This window comes from Xenopus tropicalis, chromosome 4 (genome assembly GCF_000004195.4).
Source record: "Xenopus tropicalis strain Nigerian chromosome 4, UCB_Xtro_10.0, whole genome shotgun sequence".
In the NCBI taxonomy this organism is placed as follows: domain Eukaryota; kingdom Metazoa; phylum Chordata; class Amphibia; order Anura; family Pipidae; genus Xenopus; species Xenopus tropicalis.
In genome coordinates, this window is record NC_030680.2 from 412998 (window position 1) to 436270 (window position 23273).

The window sequence follows — 23273 nt, forward strand, 5'->3', positions numbered from 1 at the left end:
TGACCCCCCCCACAGACCCCATGATGATCTGTACCCCCCCCGATATCCTGACCCCCCCACAGACCCCATGATGATCTGTACCCCCCCGATATCCTGACCCCCCCACAGACCCCATGATGATCCGTGCCCCCCTGATATCCCAGCCCCCCCCACAGACCCCATGATGATCTGTACCCCCCCCGATATCCTGACCCCCCCACAGACCCCATGATGATCTGTACCCCCCGATATCCTGACCCCCCCACAGACCCCATGATGATCCGTGCCCCCCCTGATATCCCAGCCCCCCCCACAGACCCCATGATGATCCGTGCCCCCCAATATCCCGACCCCCCCACAGACCCCATGATGATCTGTGCCCCCCGATATCCCAACCCCCCCACAGACCCCATGATGATCCGTGCCCCCCCGATATCCCGACCCCCCCCACAGACCCCATGATGATCCGTGCCCCCCCCCGATATCCCAACCCCCCCACAGACCCCATGATGATCCGTGCCCCCCAATATCCAGACTCCCCCCCACAGACCCCCTGATGATCCGTGCCGCCCCTGATATCCCAACCCCCCCACAGACCCCCTGATGATCCGTGCCCCCCCGATATCCCAGCCCCCCCACAGACCCCATGATGATCTGTACCCCCCCCCCGATATCCTGACCCCCCACAGACCCCATGATGATCTGTACCCCCCCCCGATATCCTGACCCCCCCACAGACCCCATGATGATCCGTGCCCCCCCTGATATCCCAGCCCCCCCCACAGACCCCATGATGATCTGTACCCCCCCCCGATATCCTGACCCCCCCACAGACCCCATGATGATCCGTGCCCCCCCCAATATCCCGACCCCCCCCACTACATACTGGTTACCCCACTGGGCACTATGGAGTGATGCATCATGGTACTGTGTTTCCTGCCCCACCTTGGGCTCTCTGGGGGCCCCGGGGCCACATTCTGATAAGAAAGACCACAATGCACTGGGTTATTCAGATTTTCTGTACTGACATTTAGCGAAGCAAATCAGTTTCTATGAAATCCACCAATCACAGAAGAGAGAAAGGAAACCGATTGTTATACAATAATGATAAGAGTCGGGCCCTTGGGGGCCAATGAGAGACTCTCCCTGATACAGAGAAGGATAATGGTCCAGCCAATCATATAGCAGCTTGGGGAAGCTGAGAATGAGCCCCCTGCACTGGGAGAAACAGGGATGGGGGGGGCATCAAACAGGGGCCCGTGGAACCCCAGCTTGGTACAAATGCCCCGCATGTGGGTAAATACCATAATAATGCCCAATGTGAGTCTCTAACAGCAGCTAATGTAAGTGAGGCCCGGGGGGGTATCTTTCCATTACAGCTATTGCCCCCAATATTCCCAAGAGGCTTCCTGGGGTCTCTGTCTCCGCCCACAGCTCCATCCCACAAGGGGGCAGATTTAGCAAAGGGCAAAAATAGCTCACGTCAAATATGCCCCTAAAAACCCCATAGAGGTGGAGAGAGCTGGGGTGGCCCCCAGGCCAATAGGTGTGGCCCCTAAGGGCATCTCTCTCCCTCTTTACAGCAGGGCTACAGTCTGATTGGCCCATTGGGGAGGCAATAAGCAGCATAGGGTCGGGCCCCTGGGGGTACATAATACACATTGTTCATCAGAAGGTTCCTCTGAGAGATTGGGGGTACCTGCTGGGGGGGCAAATAATGTGCCTCAGCTAAAGGAACACTGATCCCCATCAGCCAAATCCCATTGGACCCCAAACTGTCCGTCCTACTTCCTCCGCCTATAGTCTTCCTCATCCCGGCACTCAACCACCGACAGGGCGATGAGCATCTGGGCCGCGTAGTAAGTAGCCATGATGATGGCCCGGGAGCAGGGCACCGGGAAGCAGAACTTGTTGACGGCGATGGTCAGGTCCGACACGATGAAGAGCACGGAACCGACACAGGCGGAAAGCTTGGTCCAGGTCCAGAGGTCGTTCCAGAGCTGCACCCCGGCCATGGCCCTCCAGCCCATAAAGGCTATCAGAGCCGTGTATACGGCAACCAGGTAGGTGAAGGGGCCGGAGAGGTAGGTGTACAGGAAGGAGTACATGGCCCCGGAGATGAGCCCCATAACCGTCCCAGTGCGAAGGTCCAATGGCTTCATCCCAAACGCAGACGAGTAAAGGATGTGGGTGATGGAGAACATGAGCAGCCCTGGGGGGGGGCAAAAGGGAAAGTTACCCTTAGTCCTGAGTATTGTTACCCTTAGTCCTGAGTATTGTTACCCTTAGTCCTGAGTATTGTTACCCCTAGTCCTGAGTATTGTTACCCTTAGTCCTGAGTATTGTTACCCCTAGTCCTGAGTATTGTTACCCCTAGTCCTGAGTATTGTTACCCTTAGTCCTGAGTATTGTTACCCCTAGTCCTGAGTATTGTTACCCCTAGTCCTGAGTATTGTTACCCCTAGTCCTGAGTATTGTTACCCCTAGTCCTGAGTATTGTTACCCTTAGTCCTGAGTATTGTTACCCCTAGTCCTGAGTATTGTTACCCCTAGTCCTGAGTATTGTTACCTTTAGTGCTGAGTATTGTTACCCCTAGTCCTGAGTATTGTTACCCCTAGTCCTGTGTATTGTTACCCTTAGTCCTGAGTATTGTTACCCTTAGTCCTGAGTATTGTTACCCTTAGTCCTGAGTATTGTTACCCCTAGTCCTGAGTATTGTTACCCCTAGTCCTGTGTATTGTTACCCTTAGTCCTGAGTATTGTTACCCTTAGTCCTGAGTATTGTTACCCCTAGTCCTGAGTATTGTTACCCTTAGTCCTGAGTATTGTTACCCCTAGTCCTGAGTATTGTTACCCTTAGTCCTGAGTATTGTTACCCCTAGTCCTGAGTATTGTTACCCCTAGTCCTGAGTATTGTTACCCCTAGTCCTGTGTATTGTTACCCTTAGTCCTGTGTATTGTTACCCTTAGTCCTGTGTATTGTTACCCTTAGTCCTGAGTATTGTTACCCTTAGTCCTGAGTATTGTTACCCCTAGTCCTGAGTATTGTTACCCTTAGTCCTGAGTATTGTTACCCTTAGTCCTGAGTATTGTTACCCCTAGTCCTGAGTATTGTTACCCTTAGTCCTGAGTATTGTTACCCCTAGTCTTGAGTATTGTTACCCCTAGTCCTGAGTATTGTTACCCTTAGTCCTGAGTATTGTTACCCCTAGTCCTGAGTATTGTTACCCTTAGTCCTGAGTATTGTTACCCCTAGTCCTGAGTATTGTTACCCTTAGTCCTGAGTATTGTTACCCCTAGTCCTGAGTATTGTTACCCCTAGTCCTGAGTATTGTTACCCTTAGTCCTGAGTATTGTTACCCTTAGTCCTGAGTATTGTTACCCTTAGTCCTGAGTATTGTTACCCCTAGTCCTGTGTATTGTTACCCTTAGTCCTGAGTATTGTTACCCTTAGTCCTGAGTATTGTTACCCCTAGTCCTGAGTATTGTTACCCTTAGTCCTGAGTATTGTTACCCCTAGTCTTGAGTATTGTTACCCCTAGTCCTGAGTATTGTTACCCCTAGTCCTGAGTATTGTTACCCTTAGTCCTGAGTATTGTTACCCCTAGTCCTGAGTATTGTTACCCCTAGTCCTGAGTATTGTTACCCATCGACTCCCCTAAAGCCTAACTGGGAAACCCCAGGGGCCGGTGTATATTGGGTTTCTCTAGGGGCCGGTGTATATCGGGTATCTCTAGGGGCCGGTGTATATCGGGTATCTCTAGGGGTCGGTGTATATTGGGTTTCTCTAGGGGCCGGTGTATATTGGGTTTCTCTAGGGGCCGGTGTATATTGGGTATCTCTACGGGCCGGTGTATATTGGGTATCTCTAGGGGCCGGTGTATATTGGGTATCTCTACGGGCCGGTGTATATTGGGTATCTCTAGGGGTCGGTATATATTGGGTATCTCTAGGGGCCGGTGTATATCGGGTATCTCTAGGGGCCGGTGTATATCGGGTTTCTCTAGGGGTCGGTGTATATCGGGTTTCTCTAGGGGCCGGTGTATATCGGGTTTCTCTAGGGGCCGGTGTATATCGGGTATCTCTAGGGGCCGGTGTATATTGGGTATCTCTAGGGGCCGGTGTATATTGGGTATCTCTAGGGGCCGGTGTATATTGGGTTTCTCTAGGGGCCGGTATATATTGGGTTTCTCTAGGGGCCGGTGTATATTGGGTATCTCTACGGGCCGGTGTATATTGGGTATCTCTAGGGGCCGGTGTATATTGGGTATCTCTAGGGGCCGGTGTATATTGGGTTTCTCTAGGGGCCGGTGTATATTGGGTTTCTCTAGGGGCCGGTGTATATTGGGTTTCTCTAGGGGCCGGTGTATATCGGGTATCTCTAGGGGTCGGTGTATATTGGGTTTCTCTAGGGGCCGGTGTATATTGGGTATCTCTAGGGGCCGGTGTATATTGGGTATCTCTAGGGGCCGGTGTATATTGGGTATCTCTAGGGGTTGGTGTATATTGGGTTTCTCTAGGGGCCGGTGTATATTGGGTATCTCTAGGGGTTGGTGTATATTGGGTATCTCTAGGGGCCGGTGTATATTGGGTATCTCTAGGGGTTGGTGTATATTGGGTATCTCTAGGGGTTGGTGTATATTGGGTATCTCTAGGGGTTGGTGTATATTGGGTATCTCTAGGGGTTGGTGTATATTGGGTATCTCTAGGGGCCGGTGTATATTGGGTTTTCTCTAGGGGCCGGTGTATATTGGGTATCTCTAGGGGCCGGTGTATATCGGGTATCTCTAGGGGTCGGTGTATATCGGGTTTCTCTAGGGGCCGGTGTATATCGGGTTTCTCTAGGGGCCGGTGTATATCGGGTATCTCTAGGGGCCGGTGTATATTGGGTATCTCTAGGGGCCGGTGTATATTGGGTATCTCTAGGGGCCGGTGTATATTGGGTTTCTCTAGGGGCCGGTATATATTGGGTTTCTCTAGGGGCCCGGTGTATATTGGGTATCTCTACGGGCCGGTGTATATTGGGTATCTCTAGGGGTTGGTGTATATTGGGTTTCTCTAGGGGCCGGTGTATATTGGGTATCTCTAGGGGTTGGTGTATATTGGGTTTCTCTAGGGGCCGGTGTATATTGGGTATCTCTAGGGGTTGGTGTATATTGGGTATCTCTAGGGGCCGGTGTATATTGGGTATCTCTAGGGGCCGGTGTATATTGGGTATCTCTAGGGGTTGGTGTATATTGGGTATCTCTAGGGGTTGGTGTATATTGGGTATCTCTAGGGGTTGGTGTATATTGGGTATCTCTAGGGGTTGGTGTATATTGGGTATCTCTAGGGGCCGGTGTATATTGGGTTTCTCTAGGGGCCGGTGTATATTGGGTATCTCTAGGGGCCGGTGTATATTGGGTATCTCTAGGGGTTGGTGTATATTGGGTATCTCTAGGGGCCGGTGTATATTGGGTTTCTCTAGGGGCCGGTGTATATTGGGTATCTCTAGGGGCCGGTGTATATTGGGTTTCTCTAGGGGCCGTGTATATTGGGGTTTCTCTAGGGGCCGGTGTATATTGGGTATCTCTAGGGGTTGGTGTATATTGGGTATCTCTAGGGGCCGGTGTATATCGGGTTTCTCTAGGGGCCGGTGTATATTGGGTTTCTCTAGGGGCCGGTGTATATTGGGTATCTCTAGGGGCCGGTGTATATCGGGTTTCTCTAGGGGCCGGTGTATATTGGGTATCTCTAGGGGCCGGTGTATATCGGGTTTCTCTAGGGGCCGGTGTATATTGGGTTTCTCTAGGGGCCGGTGTATATTGGGTATCTCTAGGGGCCGGTGTATATTGGGTTTCTCTAGGGGCCGGTGTATATTGGGTTTCTCTAGGGGCCGGTGTATATTGGGTATCTCTAGGGGCCGGTGTATATTGGGTTTCTCTAGGGGCCGGTGTATATTGGGTATCTCTAGGGGCCGGTGTATATTGGGTTTCTCTAGGGGCCGGTGTATATTGGGTATCTCTAGGGGCCGGTGTATATTGGGTATCTCTAGGGGCCGGTGTATATTGGGTTTCTCTAGGGGCCGGTGTATATTGGGTATCTCTAGGGGCCGGTGTATATCGGGTATCTCTAGGGGCCGGTGTATATTGGGTTTCTCTAGGGGCCGGTGTATATTGGGTATCTCTAGGGGCCGGTGTATATTGGGTTTCTCTAGGGGCCGGTGTATATTGGGTTTCTCTAGGGGCCGGTGTATATTGGGGTTTCTCTAGGGGCCGGTGTATATTGGGTTTCTCAAGGGGCCGGTGTATATTGGGTTTCTCTAGGGGTCGGTGTATATCGGGTATCTCTAGGGGCCGGTGTATATCGGGTTTCTCTAGGGGCCGGTGTATATCGGGTATCTCTAGGGGCCGGTGTATATTCGCTTTCTCTAGGGGCAAAAACCCAAGGACGGGGGGTAAATTGGCCTTTGGGGGGAAGAGAGACAGCTAAATAGTCGCCAGACTGTAAGGGAGAGAGTTGGGGGTCAGTCCAGTCCGGGGGGGGAAGGACACAGGGGTCTCCTCTATTCCCATTATAACTCAATAGGGGCCCCAAGGGCTGGCGCTGCCAACTATTCCAGCTGCAGATGCCACTCTGTGCCCAGCGACCCCCCCCCCCAAGGGAAGGAACGTGGGAAAGAGACTGAGGGACGGGGGAGAATGGAGCTATTGTGGGGCAGAGACTGGGGGCTCTTGTGCCATCGCCCCCCCCCCCCCCCCCAGGACGTGGGAGGGCACTTTCCCTGCCGGGCAGAAGAGGGGGCAGGAGGGGGGCAGGAGAGGGGATAGGAGAGGGGGCAGGAGAAGGGGTAGGAGGGGGACAGGAGAGGGGGCAGAAGAGGGGGCAGGAGGGGGGGTAGGAGGGGGGCAGGAGAGGGGGCAGAAGAGGGGGCAGGAGGGGGGCAGGAGGGGGGGTAGGAGAGGGGGCAGGAGGGGTGCAGGAGGGGGGGCCTCAATTACAATAACCCCCATTGGCAGGAGCTGCTAGAAAAGAGCCCCCCCTCCATGGGCTCCATAGTTTTAACCCTATTTAGCGCAAGTTCCCTGTACCCCCAATTCCCCTGCATGGTTTGCTCTTAATCCTCTCTGCTGGGGGCCCCCCCACCCGTCCTCCCCTCCCCCGACACCCCCCCCCCCCCCCCAGTGGCTCCAAATTCCTCCCTTCAGCTTTCTGCAGGGGATTAACTGTGGGATTAAAGGGCAAGTTACTCCTCATTCTCTGCTTTTCCTGCCTGGGCCGACTCCTGAGAGAACCCCCTTATCCCCACAGTCAGGAGATCTATAAGGAAAGGTTCTGTAAAGGGAACCGTATATGGGCCGACCCGCAGCGGGTACCTCGGGGTATGGGGGGGGCTGGGGGTAAGTTGTACCTACATTTGTACGGAGTCGCGCCGAGCAGTGATATTACTAATCCCTCTGAGACACAGGTTCCACTGTACAGAATAACCCCCCCCCAGTGCCCCCGGCCCCACCAATAGTTTATTAATGGACAAATCCTTTATCCTTATCCATGGGGGGTGGGGGTGCCACTCTAATACCCCCCCCCCCAAGGAATGCGGCTTCTCTCTGGTTCCTCTCTGTGAAGTTTCTGCCCCGGTGACTTCCTTCCTCCTTCTGTTTGGGGACATTGGGCGGAACCGGATCCCAATGCAGAGGTTCTACAGCCCAAACCCCTCCCTCTGGGGCAGCTAAATGCCAGCCAATGCCCCCCCCGGGGTACTTACCGTGCACAAAGCGGATCCCAATGCAGCAGCCCAAACCCCTCCCTCTGGGGCAGCTAAATGCCAGCCAATGCCCCCCCCCGGGGTACTTACCATGCACAAAGCGGATCCCAATGCAGCAGCCCAAACCCCTCCCTCTGGGGCAGCTAAATGCCAGCCAATGCCCCCCCCCGGGGTACTTACCGTGCACAAAGCAGATCCCAATGCAGCAGCCCAAACCCCTCCCTCTGGGGCAGCTAAATGCCAGCCAATGTGCCCCCCCGGGGGTACTTACCCTGCACAAAGCAGATCCCAATGCAGCAGCCCAAACCCCTCCCTCTGGGGCAGCTAAATGCCAGCCAATGTGCCCCCCCTGGGGTACTTACCGTGCACAAAGCAGATCCCAATGCAGCAGCCCAAACCCCTCCCTCTGGGGCAGCTAAATGCCAGCCAATGTGCCCCCCCCGGGGTACTTACCGTGCACAAAGTAGCCCTGCTCCTGCCAGATCAGGAAGGCGTCTCCCAAGGCTGAGAATATTAATCCGGCAAAGATCCTTTTGGCGCATCGGTGGGTGACCAGGAAGTTGAGCCCGTGGGCTAGCAGGAACACCCACAGGCAGAAGATGGGCAAGCACTTAATGAGGGCACTGAACCAGGAGGGGCTGGAGGTCGGGAGCCACAGCACAAAATACACACAAGTGGCCTTGAAAAATGGCACCAGCTTTGGCCCTTCGCTCTTTACCTGCAGGGAACAAGGAGAAAGGCCAGTGAGGCTAAAGAATGGCTAGCCACAGAGAGACTCCGAGCCCCCGGGCCCCCTAGACTCCGAGCCCCTGGGCCCCTGTACTGAGTAGCCCCCGGGCCCCAGTACTGAGTAGCCCCCGGGCCCCTGTACTGAGTAGCCCCCAGGCCCCTGTACTGAGAAGCCCCCGGGCCCCTGTACTGAGTAGCCCCCAGGCCCCTGTACTGAGAAGCCCCCGGGCCCCTGTACTGAGTAGCCCCCGGGCCCTTGTGCTGAGTAGCCCCTGGACCCCTGTACTAATGAGTAGCCCCCCGGGCCCCTGGACTGAGTAGCCCCCGGGCCACTGTACTGTGTAGCCCCTGGGCCCCTGTACTAATGAGTAGCCCCTGGGCCCCAGTACTGAGTAGCCCCCAGGCCCCTGTACTGAGTAGCCCCCAGGCCCCTGTACTGAGTAGCCCCCGGGCCCCTGTACTGAGTAGCCCCACAAGCCCCTGTACTGAGTAGCCCCTGGACCCCTGTACTAATGAGTAGCCCCCGGGCCCCTGTACTGAGTAGCCCCTGGGCCCTTGTGCTGAGTAGCCCTACAAGCCCCTCTACTGAGTAACCCCCGGGCCCCAGTACTGAGTAGCCCCCGGGCCCCTGTACTGAGTAGCCCCCGGGCCCCAGTACTGAGTAGCCCCCGGGCCCCTGTACTGAGTAGCCCCCGGGCCCCAGTAGTGAGTAGCCCCCGGGCCACTGTACTGAGTAGCCCCCGGGCCCCTGTACTGAGTAGCCCCGGGCCCCTGTACTGAGTAGCCCCCGGGCCCCATTACTGAGTAGCCCCACAAGCCCCTGTACTGAGTAGCCCCCGGGCCCCAGTACTGAGTAGCCCCACAAGCCCCTGTACTGAGTAGCCCCCGGGCCCCTGAACTGAGTAGCCCTTTAGCAAGAAAATGACCTCATAAAAGTCAGATAACTTTATCCAATTGGCAGGTATAATGGGCGGGGCTAATTCTGTGCCGTACGGACTGGCAAAGGGGCAACTCAATGGACCACAAAGCCTGCCCTACCCATCAGGGGTAATAAATGCACTATATGGGCAATGGGGCACCTAGTGATTATGGGCAATGGGGCACCTAGTGATTATGGGAAATGGGGCACCTAGTTATTATGGGCAATGGGGCACCTAGTGATTATGGGCAATGGGGCACCTAGTTATTATGGGAAATGGGGCACCTAGTGATTATGGGAAATGGGGCACCTAGTTATTATGGGCAATGAGGCACCTAGTTATTATGGGCAATGAGGCACTTAGTGATTATGGGCAATGAGGCACCTAGTGATTATGGGAAATGGGGCACCTAGTTATTATGGGCAATGGGGCACCTAGTTATTATGGGCAATGAGGCACCTAGTTATTATGGGCAATGAGGCACTTAGTGATTATGGGCAATGAGGCACCTAGTGATTATGGGAAATGGGGCACCTAGTTATTATGGGCAATGGGGCACCTAGTTATTATGGGCAATGGGGCACCTAGTTATTATGGGAAATGGGGCACCTAGTGATTATGGGAAATGGGGCACCTAGTGATTATGGGAAATGGGGCACCTAGTGATTATGGGAAATGGGGCACCTAGTTATTATGGGCAATGGGGCACCTAGTGATTATGGGCAATGGGGCACCTAGTTATTATGGGAAATGGGGCACCTAGTGATTATGGGAAATGGGGCACCTAGTGATTATGGGCAATGGGGCACCTAGTGATTATGGGCAATGGGGCACCTAGTTATTATGGGCAATGGGGCACCTAGTGATTATGGGCAATGGGGCACTTAGTTATTATGGGCAATGAGGCACCTAGTTATTATGGGCAATGGGGCACCTAGTGATTATGGGCAATCAGGCACCTAGTTATTATGGGAAATGGGGCACCTAGTGATTATGGGCAATGAGGCACCTAGTGATTATGGGAAATGGGGCACCTAGTTATTATGGGCAATGGGGCACCTAGTGATTATGGGCAATGGGGCACCTAGTGATTATGGGAAATGGGGCACCTAGTGATTATGGGCAATGGGGCACCTAGTTATTATGGGCAATGGGGCACCTAGTGATTATGGGCAATGGGGCACTTAGTTATTATGGGCAATGAGGCACCTAGTTATTATGGGAAATGGGGCACCTAGTTATTATGGGAAATGGGGCACCTAGTGATTATGGGCAATGGGGCACCTAGTTATTATGGGCAATGGGGCACCTAGTGATTATGGGCAATGAGGCACCTAGTGATTATGGGAAATGGGGCACCTAGTTATTATGGGCAATGGGGCACCTAGTTATTATGGGCAATGGGGCACCTAGTGATTATGGGCAATGAGGCACCTAGTTATTATGGGCAATGGGGCACCTAGTGATTATGGGCAATGGGGCACCTAGTTATTATGGAAAATGGGGCACCTAGTTATTATGGGAAATGGGGCACCTACTAATTATGGGCAATGGGGCACCTAGTGATTATGGGAAATGGGGCACCTAGTTATTATGGGAAATGGGGCACCTAGTGATTATGTGCAATGAGGCACCTAGTGGCAGGAGAGGGGCAGAGAAGGGGCAGGAGGGGGGCAAGGGGTGGAGGGGGGCAGGAGAGGGGGCAGAAGAGGGGCAGGAGGGGGGCAGGAGGGGGGGTAGGAGAGGGGGCAGGAGGGGTGCAGGAGGGGGGGCCTCAATTACAATAACCCCCATTGGCAGGAGCTGCTAGAAAAGAGCCGCCCCCTCCATGGGCTCCATAGTTTTAACCCTATTTAGCGCAAGTTCCCTGTACCCCAATTCCCCTGCATGTTTGCTCTTAATCCTCTCTGCTGGGGGCCCCCCCACCCGTCCTCCCCTCCCCGACACCCCCCCCCCCCCCAGTGGCTCCAAATTCCTCCCTTCAGCTTTCTGCAGGGGATTAACTGTGGGATTAAAGGGCAAGTTACTCCTCATTCTCTGCTTTCCTGCCTGGGCCGACTCCTGAGAGAACCCCCTTATCCCACCAGTCAGGAGATCTATAAGGAAAGGTTCTGTAAAGGGACCGATATATGGGCCGACCCGCAGCGGGTACCTCGGGGTATGGGGGGGGCTGGGGTAAGTTGTACCTACATTTGTACGGAGTCCGCCGAGCAGTGATATTACTAATCCCTCTGAGACACAGGTTCCACTGTACAGAATAACCCCCCCAGTGCCCCCGGCCCCCACCAATAGTTTATTAATGGACAAATCCTTTATCCTTATCCATGGGGGGTGGGGTGCCACTCTAATACCCCCCCCCCAAGGAATGCGGCTTCTCTCTGGTTCCTCTCTGTGAAGTTTCTGCCCCGGGTGACTTCCTTCCTCTTGTTTGGGGACATTGGGCGGAACCGGATCCCAATGCAGAGGTTCTACAGCCCAAACCCCTCCCTCTGGGCAGCTAAAATGCCAGCCAATGCCCCCCCGGGGTACTTACCGTGCACAAAGCGGATCCCAATGCAGCAGCCAAACCCCCTCCCTCTGGGGCAGCTAAATGCCAGCCAATGCCCCCCCCCGGGGTACTTACCATGCACAAAGCGGATCCCAATGCAGCAGCCCAAACCCCTCCCTCTGGGGCAGCTAAATGCCAGCCAATGCCCCCCCCGGGTACTTACCGTGCACAAAGCAGATCCCAATGCAGCAGCCCAAACCCCTCCCTCTGGGGCAGCTAAATGCCAGCCAATGTGCCCCCCGGGGGTACTTACCCTGCACAAAGCAGATCCCAATGCAGCAGCCCAAACCCCTCCCTCTGGGGCAGCTAAATGCCAGCCAATGTGCCCCCCCTGGGGTACTTACCGTGCACAAAGCAGATCCCAATGCAGCAGCCCAAACCCTCCCTCTGGGCAGCTAAATGCCAGCCAATGTGCCCCCCCCGGGGTACTTACCGTGCACAAAGTAGCCCTGCTCCTGCCAGATCAGGAAGGCGTCTCCCAAGGCTGAGAATATTAATCCGGCAAAGATCCTTTTGGCGCATCGGTGGGTGACCAGGAAGTTGAGCCCGTGGGCTAGCAGGAACACCACAGGCAGAAGATGGGCAAGCACTTAATGAGGGCACTGAACCAGGAGGGGCTGGAGGTCGGGAGCCACAGCACAAAATACACACAAAGTGGCCTTGAAAAATGGCACCAGCTTTGGCCCTTCGCTCTTTACCTGCAGGGAACAAGGAGAAAGGCCAGTGAGGCTAAAGAATGGCTAGCCACAGAGAGACTCCGAGTCTCTAGGGGCCGGTGTATATTGGGTATCTCTACGGGCCGGTGTATATTGGTATCTCTAGGGGCCGGTGTATATTGGGGTATCTCTAGGGGCCGGTGTATATTGGGTTTCTCTAGGGGCCGGTGTATATTGGGTTTCTCTGGGGCCGGTGTATATTGGGTTTCTCTAGGGGCCGGTGGCCGTGTATATTGGGTTCTCTAGGGGCCGGTGTTATTGGGTATCTCTCGGTGTATATGGGTCTAGGGCCGGTGTATATTGGGTATCTCTAGGGGTTGGTGTATATTGGGTTTCTCTAGGGGCCCTTTGGTGTATATTGGGTATCTCTAGGGCCGGTGTATATTGGGTATCTCTAGGGTTGGTGTATATTGGGTATCTTCTAGGGGTTTGGTGTATATTGGGTATCTCTAGGGGTTGTGTATATTGGGTATCTCTATGGTGTATATTGGGTATCTCTAGGGCCGGTGTATATTGGGTTTCTCTAGGGGCCGGTGTATATTGGGTATCTCTAGGGGCCGGTGTATATCGGGTATCTCTAGGGGTCGGTGTATATCGGGTTTCTCTAGGGGCCGGTGTATATCGGGTTTCTCTAGGGGCCGGTGTATATCGGGTATCTCTAGGGCCGGTGTATATTGGGTATCTCTAGGGGCCGGTGTATATTGGGTATCTCTAGGGCCGGTGTATATTGGGTTTCTCTAGGGGCCGGATATATTGGGTTTCTCTAGGGGCCCGGTGTATATTGGGTATCTCTACGGGCCGGTGTATATTGGGTATCTCTAGGGGTTGGTGTATATGGGTTTCTCTAGGGGCCGGTGTATATTGGGTATCTCTAGGGGTTGGTGTATATTGGGTTTCTCTAGGGGCCGGTTGTATATTGGGTATCTCTAGGGGTTGGTGTATATTGTATTATATTGGGTATCTCTAGGGGCCGGTGTATATTGGGTATCTCTAGGGGTTGGTGATATTGGGTATCTCTAGGGTTGGTGTATATTGGGTATCTCTAGGGGTTGGTGTATATTGGGTATCTCTAATATTGGGTATCTTAGGGGCCGGTGTATATTGGGTTTCTCTAGGGGCCGGTGTATATTGGGTATCTCTAGGGGCCGGTGTATATTGGGTATCTCTAGGGGTTGGTGTATATTGGGTATCTCTAGGGGCCGGTGTAATATTGGGTTTCTCTAGGGGCCGGTGTATATTGGGTATCTCTAGGGGCCGGTGTATATTGGGTTTCTCTAGGGCCGGTGTATATTGGGTTTCTCTAGGGGCCGGTGTATATTGGGTATCTCTAGGGTTGGTGTATATTGGGTATCTCTAGGGGCGGTGTATATCGGGTTTCTCTAGGGGCCGGTGTATATTGGGTGGGTTCTCTAGGGGCCGGTGTATATCGGGGGGCCGGTGTATATTGGGTATCTCTAGGGCCGGTGTATATCGGGTTTCTCTAGGGGCCGGTGTATATTGGGTTTCTCTAGGGGCCGGTGTATATTGGGTATCCTAGGGGCCGTGTATATTGGGCTCTAGGGGCCGTGTATATTGGGTTTCTCTAGGGGCCGGTGTATATTGGGTATCTCTAGGGGCCGGTGTATATTGGGTTTCTCTAGGGGCCGGTGTATATTGGGTATCTCTAGGGCCGGTGTATATTGGGTTTCTCTAGGGGCCGGTGTATATTGGGTATCTCTAGGGGCCGGTGTATATTGGGTATCTCTAGGGCCGGTGTATATTGGGTTTCTCTAGGGGCCGGTGTATATTGGGTATCTCTAGGGGCCGGTGTATATCGGGTATCTCTAGGGGCCGGTGTATATTGGGTTTCTCTTAGGGGCCGTGTATATTGGGTATCTCTAGGGGCCGGTGGATATTGGGTTTCTCTAGGGGCCGGTGTATAATTGGGTTTCTCTAGGGGCCGGTGTATATTGGGTTTCTCTAGGGGCCGGTGTATATTGGGTTTCTCAAGGGGCCGGTGTATATTGGGTTTCTCTAGGGGTCGGTGTATATCGGGTATCTCTAGGGGCCGGTGTATATCGGGTTTCTCTAGGGGCCGGTGTATATCGGGTATCTCTAGGGGCCGGTGTATATTCGCTTTCTCTAGGGGCAAAACCCAAGGACGGGGGGTAAATTGGCCTTTGGGGGGAAGAGAGACAGCTAAATAGTCGCCAGACTGTAAGGGAGAGAGTTGGGGTCAGTCCAGTCCGGGGGGGAAGGACACAGGGGTCTCCTCTATTCCCATTATAACTCAATAGGGGCCCCAAGGGCTGGCGCTGCCAACTATTCCAGCTGCAGATGCCACTCTGTGCCCAGCGACCCCCCCCCCAAGGGAAGGAACGTGGGGAAAGAAGACTGAGGGACGGGGGGAAATGGAGCTATTGTGGGGCAGAGACTGGGGGCTCTTGTGCCATCGCCCCCCCCCCCCCCCCAGGACGTGGGAGGGCACTTTCCCTGCCGGCAGAAGAGGGGGCAGGAGGGGGGCAGGAGAGGGGATAGGAGAGGGGGCAGGAGAAGGGGTAGGAGGGGGACAGGAGAGGGGGCAGAGAAGGGGCAGGAGGGGGGTAGGAGGGGGGCAGGAGAGGGGGCAGAAGAGGGGCAGGAGGGGGGCAGGAGGGGGGGTAGGAGAGGGGGCAGGAGGGGTGCAGGAGGGGGGGCCTCAATTACAATAACCCCCATTGGCAGGAGCTGCTAGAAAAGAGCCCCCCCTCCATGGGCTCCATAGTTTAACCCTATTTAGCGCAAGTTCCCTGTACCCCCAATTCCCCTGCATGGTTTGCTCTTAATCCTCTCTGCTGGGGGCCCCCCCACCCGTCCTCCCCTCCCCGACACCCCCCCCCCCCCCCAGTGGCTCCAAATTCCTCCCTTCAGCTTTCTGCAGGGGATTAACTGTGGGATTAAAGGGCAAGTTACTCCTCATTCTCTGCTTTTCCTGCCTGGGCCGACTCCTGAGAGAACCCCCTTATCCCCACAGTCAGGAGATCTATAAGGAAAGGTTCTGTAAAGGGAACCGTATATGGGCCGACCCGCAGCGGGTACCTCGGGGTATGGGGGGCTGGGGGTAAGTTGTACCTACATTTGTACGGAGTCGCGCCGAGCAGTGATATTACTAATCCCTCTGAGACACAGGTTCCACTGTACAGAATAACCCCCCCCCAGTGCCCCCGGCCCCACCAATAGTTTATTAATGGACAAATCCTTTATCCTTATCCATGGGGGGTGGGGGTGCCACTCTAATACCCCCCCCCCAAGGAATGCGGCTTCTCTCTGGTTCCTCTCTGTGAAGTTTCTGCCCCCGGTGACTTCCTTCCTCCTTCTGTTTGGGGACATTGGGCGGAACCGGATCCCAATGCAGAGGTTCTACAGCCCAAACCCCTCCCTCTGGGGCAGCTAAATGCCAGCCAATGCCCCCCGGGGTACTTACCGTGCACAAAGCGGATCCCAATGCAGCAGCCCAAACCCCTCCCTCTGGGGCAGCTAAATGCCAGCCAATGCCCCCCCCCGGGGTACTTACCATGCACAAAGCGGATCCCAATGCAGCAGCCCAAACCCCTCCCTCTGGGGCAGCTAAATGCCAGCCAATGCCCCCCCCGGGGTACTTACCGTGCACAAAGCAGATCCCAATGCAGCAGCCCAAACCCCTCCCTCTGGGCAGCTAAATGCCAGCCAAATGTGCCCCCCCGGGGGGTACTTACCCTGCACAAAGCAGATCCCAATGCAGCAGCCCAAACCCCTCCCTCTGGGGGCAGCTAAATGCCAGCCAATGTTGCCCCCCCTGGGGTACTTACCGTGCACAAAGCAGATCCCAATGCAGCAGCCCAAACCCCTCCCTCTGGGGCAGCTAAATGCCAGCCAATGTGCCCCCCCCGGGGTACTTACCGTGCACAAAGTAGCCCTGCTCCTGCCAGATCAGGAAGGCGTCTCCCAAGGCTGAGAATATTAATCCGGCAAAGATCCTTTTGCGCATCGGTGGGTGACCAGGAAGTTGAGCCCGTGGCTAGCAGGAACACCCACAGGCAGAAGATGGGCAAGCACTTAATGAGGGCACTGAACCAGGAGGGGCTGGAGGTCGGGAAGCCACAGCACAAATACACACAAGTGGCCTTGAAAAATGGCACCAGCTTTGGCCCTTCGCTCTTTACCTGCAGGGAACAAGGAGAAAGGCCAGTGAGGCTAAAGAATGGCTAGCCACAGAGAGACTCCGAGCCCCCGGGCCCCCTAGACTCCGAGCCCCTGGGGGCCCCCGGTACTGAGTAGCCCCCGGGCCCCAGTACTGAGTAGCCCCCGGGCCCCTGTACTGAGTAGGCCCCCAGGCCCCTGTACTGAGAAGCCCCCCGGGCCCCCTGTACTGAGTAGCCCGGCCCTGTACTGAGAGCCCCCGGGCCCCTGTATGATAGCCCCCGGGCCCTTGTCTGAGTAGCCCCTGGACCCCTGTACTAATGAGTAGCCCCCCGGGCCCCTGGACTGAGTAGCCCCCGGGCCACTGTACTGTGTAGCCCCTGGGGCCCCTGTACTAATGGAGTAGCCCCTGGGCCCCAGTACTGAGTAGCCCCCAGGCCCCTGTACTGAGTAGCCCCCAGGCCCCTGTACTGAGTAGCCCCCGGGCCCCTGTACTGAGTAGCCCCACAAAGCCCCTGTACTGAGTAGGCCCCTGGACCCCTTGTACTAATGAGTAGCCCCCGGCCCCTGTACTGAGTAGCCCCTGGGCCCTTGTGCTGAGTAGCCCTACAAGCCCCTCTACTGAGTAACCCCCGGGCCCCAGTACTGAGTAGCCCCCGGGCCCCTGTACTGAGTAGCCCCCGGGCCCCAGTACTGAGTAGCCCCCGGGCCCCTGTACTGAGTAGCCCCCGGGCCCCAGTAGTGAGTAGCCCCCGGGCCACTGTACTGAGTAGCCCCCGGGCCCCTGTACTGAGTAGCCCCGGGCCCCTGTACTGAGTAGCCCCGGGCCCCATTACTGAGTAGCCCCACAAGCCCCTGTACTGAGTAGCCCCGGGCCCCAGTACTGAGTAGCCCCACAAGCCCCTGTACTGAGTAGCCCCCGGGCCCCTGAACTGAGTAGCCCTTTAGCAAGAAAAATGACCTCATAAAAGTCAGATAACTTTATCCAATTGGCAGGTATAATGGGCGGGCTAATTCTGTGCCGTACGGACGGCAAAGGGGCAACTCAATGGACCACAAAGCCTGCCCTACCATCAGGGGTAATAAATGCACTATATGGCAATGGGGCACCTAGTGATTATGGGCAATGGGGCACCTAGTGATTATGGGAAATGGGGGCACCTAGTATTATGGGCAATGGGGCACCTAGTGATTATGGGCAATGGGGCACCTAGTTATTATGGAAATGGGGCACCTAGTGATTATGGGAAATGGGGCACCTAGTTATTATGGGCAATGAGCACCTAGTATTATGGGCAATGAGGCACTTAGTGATTATGGGCAATGAGGCACCTAGTGATTATGGGAAATGGGGCACCTAGTTATTTATGGGGCAATGGGCACCTAGTTATTATGGGCAATGAGGCACCTAGTTATTATGGGCAATGAGGCACTTAGTGATTATGGGCAATGAGGCACCTAGTGATTATGGGAAATGGGGCACCTAGTTATTATGGGCAATGGGGCACCTAGTTATTATGGGCAATGGGGCACCTAGTTATTATGGGAAATGGGGCACCTAGTGATTATGGGAAATGGGGCACCTAGTGATTATGGGAAATGGGGCACCTAGTGATTATGGGAAATGGGCACCTAGTTATTATGGGCAATGGGGCACCTAGTGATTATGGGCAATGGGCACCTAGTTATTATGGGAAATGGGGCACCTAGTGATTATGGGAAATGGGCACCTGTGATTATGGGGCAATGGGGCACCTAGTGATTATGGGCAATGGGGCACCTAGTTATTATGGGCAATGGGGCACCTAGTGATTATGGGCAATGGGGCACTTAGTTATTATGGGCAATGAGGCACCTAGTTATTATGGGCAATGGGGCACCTAAGTGGATTATGGGCAATCAGGCACCTAGTTATTATGGGAAATGGGGCACCTAGTGATTATGGGCAATGAGGCACCTAGTGATTATGGGAAATGGGGCACCTAGTTATTATGGGCAATGGGGCACCTAGTGATTATGGGCAATGGGGCACCTAGTGATTATGGGAAATGGGGCACCTAGTGATTATGGGCAATGGGGCACCTAGTTATTATGGGCAATGGGCACCTAGTGATTATGGGCAATGGGGCACTTAGTTATTATGGGCAATGAGGCACCTAGTTATTATGGGAAATGGGGGCACCTAGTTATTATGGGAAATGGGGCACCTAGTGATTATGGGCAATGGGGCACCTAGTTATTATGGGCAATGGGGCACCTAGTGATTATGGGCAATGAGGCACCTAGTGATTATGGGAAATGGGGCACCTAGTTATTATGGGCAATGGGGCACCTAGTTATTCATGGGCAATGGGGCACCTAGTGATTATGGGCATGAGGCACCTAGTTATTATGGGCAATGGGGCACCTAGTGATTATGGGCAATGGGGCACCTAGTTATTATGGGAAAATGGGGGCAACCTAGTTATTATGGGAAATGGGGCACCTACTAATTATGGGCAATGGGGCACCTAGTGATTATGGGAAATGGGGCACCTAGTTATTATGGGAAATGGGGCACCTAGTGATTATGTGCAATGAGGCACCTAGTGATTATGGGCAATGGGGCACCTACTTGATTATAGGCAATGGGGCACCTAGTGATTATGGGCAATGGGGCACCTAGTTATTATGGGCAATGAGGCACCTAGTTATTATGGGCAATGGGGCACCTAGTGATTATGGGCAATGGGGCACCTAGTGATTATGGGCAATGGGGCACCTAGTGATTATGGGCAATGGGGCACCTAGTGATTATGGGCAATGGGGCACCTTGTGATTATGGGCAATGGGGCACCCAGGGGCATATCCCTAGATATCAGCTGACCTGAGGAGCTGGGCGCCCTGCTGCTGTTGGCACATACCCAGGGGCGGGGTTGGCACATACCCAGGGGCATATCACTAGATGGCACAATATGAGCAGCTGAGAAAGAACTGTCTGTACTTGAGAGACACCAGAGGGAATTTCTCAATCAGACAGAGACAAGTCACTCCCTGCGCCCGACTGTAACCCCCTGCGCCCGACTGTAACCCCCTGCGCCCGACTGTAACCCCCTGCGCCCGACTGTAACCCCCTGCACCCGACTGTAACCCCCTGCGCCCGACTGTAACCCCCTGCGCCCGACTGTAACCCCCTGCGCCCGACTGTAACTCCCTGCAGCCTCTCTAGTCAGTGGCACAAAGGTCAGAGCCATTTCCCTGCCCCCACCCTGGAGATATACGGGGCCACAAGTGCCTTCTGGTCAATATGAGAATTAGCATATAGGGCCATGTCTACTAAACATGTGATAGAACAAACAGGTGCCCCTACTGGTTATATGGATGGGCAGGTAGGTACATATTCCTTGGGTAGAACTGGTGCCCCTACTGGTTATATGGATGGGCAGGTAGGTACATATTCCTTGGGTAGAACTGGTGCCCCTACTGGTTATATGGATGGGCAGGTAGGTACATATTCCTTGGGTAGAACTGGTGCCCCTACTGGTTATATGGATGGGCAGGTAGGTACATATTCCTTGGGTAGAACTGGTGCCCCTACTGGTTATATGGATGGGCAGGTAGGTACATATTCCTTGGGTAGAACTGGTGCCCCTACTGGTTTATTGGATGGGCAGGTAGGTACATATTCCTTGGGTAGAACTGGTGCCCCTACTGGTTATATGGATGGGCAGGTAGTACATATTCCTTGGGTAGAACTGGTGCCCCTACTGGTTATATGGATGGGCAGGTAGGTACATATTCCTTGGGTAGAACTGGTGCCCTACTGGTTATATGGATGGGCAGGTAGGTACATATTCCTTGGGTAGAACTGGTGCCCCTACTGGTTATATGGATGGGCAGGTAGGTACATATTCCTTGGGTAGAACTGGTGCCCCTACTGGTTATATGGATGGGCAGGTAGGTACATATTCCTTGGGTAGAACTGGTGCCCCTACTGGTTATATGGATGGGCAGGTAGGTACATATTCCTTGGTAGAACTGGTGCCCCTACTGGTTATATGGATGGGCAGGTAGGTACATATTCCTTGGGTAGAACTGGTGCCCTACTGGTTATATGGAGGGCAGGTAGGTCATATTCCTTGGGTAGAACTGGTGCCCCTACTGGTTATATGGATGGGCAGGTAGGTACATATTCCTTGGGTAGAACAGGTGCCTTACTGGTTATATGAATGGGCAGGTAGGTACATATTCCTTGGGTAGAACAGGTGCCCTTACTGGTTATATGAATGGGCAGGTAGGTACATATCCCTTGGGTAGAACAGGTGCCTTACTGGTTATATGAATGGGCAGGTAGGTACATATTCCTTGGGTAGAACAGGTGCCCCTACTGGTTATATGGATGGGCAGGTAGGTACATATTCCTTGGGTAGAACAGGTGCCCCTACTGGTTATATGGATGGGCAGAACAGGTGCCCATATAACCAGTGCTTACTGGTTATATGGATGGGCAGGTAGGTACATATCCCTTGGGTAGAACAGGTGCCCCTACTGGTTATATGGATGGGCAGGTAGGTACATATCCCTTGGGGGCAATTAAAGAAGCATGGGGGGGGGTCTGGCTGTGTCCCTCTGTGCCCACTACAAGTTCAGATGCCCCAGATGCCCCGCAAACAACAGCTGGGGGGGTCCCTAATGTGCTGCACTCAGTTGGCCACAGGAAACAGGAAGTGGCTAAAGAGACAAAGCCTGGGGGGCAAGTCAGGGCAGGGGGGGGGGAGTAAGGGGCCCCCTCACCCACACATTATGGGGGCACAGGGCAGTACAGACACACAATTCACATCCATTGCTGGGAGTTAAAGAGTTAAACACAAGCGGATTCCATTCTGCTCAGTGATACAAAGTAACAGTGAATGGAGGGGGCGGGGCCTGGCTTCCACCCTCCCCCCAGGGGCGGGGCTAATCTCAGCACAAACACATGTCTGACATCAGGTCACATGGCCGATTGTTATTCTGAATCAGCTGGGGATTAACCCTCGCTGTGCTGCCCCTGCCGTCTGTGTGTCTCCCTAGGAACACCTTATTACCCCAGGGCAATAGTACCAGCTCTCTCCCAAACTAACTACCCCATGGGCAATAGTACCACTCCTACCCCAAACTAACTACCCCATGGGCAATAGTACCACTCCTGCCCCAAAGCAACTACCCCATGGGCAATAGTACCACTCCTGCCCCAAACTAACTACCCCATGGGCAATAGTACCACTCCTGCCCCAAACTAACTACCCCATGGGCAATAGTACCACTCCTGCCCCAAAGCAACATACCCCATGGCAAAGTACCACTCCGCCAAACTAACTACCCCATGGGGCAATAGTACCACTCCTGCCCCAAAACTAACTACCCCATGGGGCAATAGACCACTCCTGCCCAAACTACTACCCCATGGGCAATGTACCCCAACTCCATGCCCCCAAGCAAACTACCCCATGGGCAATAGTACCACTCCTGCCCCAAACTAACTACCCCATGGGCAATAGTACCACTCCTGCCCCAAAGCAACTACCCCATGGGCAATAGTACCACTCCTGCCCAAAACTAACTACCCCATGGGCAATAGTACCACTCCTGCCCCAAAGCAACTACCCCATGGGCAATAGTACCACCCCTTCCCCAAACTAACTACCCCATGGGCAATAGTACCACTCCTGCCCCAAAGCAACTACCCCATGGGCAATAGTACCACTCCTGCCCCAAACTAACTACCCCATGGGCAATAGTACCACTCCTGCCCCAAACTAACTACCCCATGGGCAATAGTACCACTCCTGCCCCAAAGCAACTACCCCATGGGCAATAGTACCACTCCTGCCCCAAAGAAACTTCCCCATGGGCAATAGTACCACTCCTGCCCCAAACTAACTACCCCATGGGCAATAGTACCACTCCTGCCCCAAAGCAACTACCCCATGGGCAATAGTACCACCCCTGCCCCAAAGCAACTACCCCATGGGCAATAGTACCACTCCTGCCCCAAAACAACTACCCCAGGGCTTCCCCCTATATAACCCCAAGGATAATAATGATCATCTTTACTCACCACAGTAACTGGAGACACCATGGCTGCCGGCCCGGAACAGAACAAACTGGTACTTTCTACTGATCCCTGGCACCCTCCGCCTGATCCCTGGCACCCCTTTGCCTGATCCCTGGCACCCCTCCGGCTGATCCCTGGCACCCCTCCGCCTGATCCCTGGCACCCCTCCGCCTGATCCCTGGCACCCCTCCGCCTGATCCCTGGCACCCCTCTGCCTGATCCCTGGCACCCCTTTGCCTGATCCCTGGCACCCCTCCGGCTGATCCCTGGCACCCCTCCGCCTGATCCCTGGCACCCTCCGCCTGATCCCTGGCACCCCTCCGCCTGATCCCTGTCACCCCACTACCTGATTCTGGCACCCCTCCGGCTGATCCCTGGCACCCCTCCGCCTGATCCCTGGCACCCCTCCGCCTGATCCCTGGCACC

General features: G+C 54.5%; 1 protein-coding gene across 1 annotated transcript; it reads right to left on the minus strand.

The window, feature by feature from the left end:
• Positions 1-984: 984 nt before the first annotated feature.
• Positions 985-22986, minus strand: LOC100135356 (transmembrane protein 86A; the record flags this gene model as incomplete). The annotated part of the gene is given in 5 exon segments (NM_001114030.1): positions 985-1095; positions 1307-1504; positions 1505-2191; positions 8178-8442; positions 22851-22986. Coding segments are annotated over 3 exon segments (714 nt in total).
• Between the last annotated feature and the right edge of the window lie 287 nt (positions 22987-23273).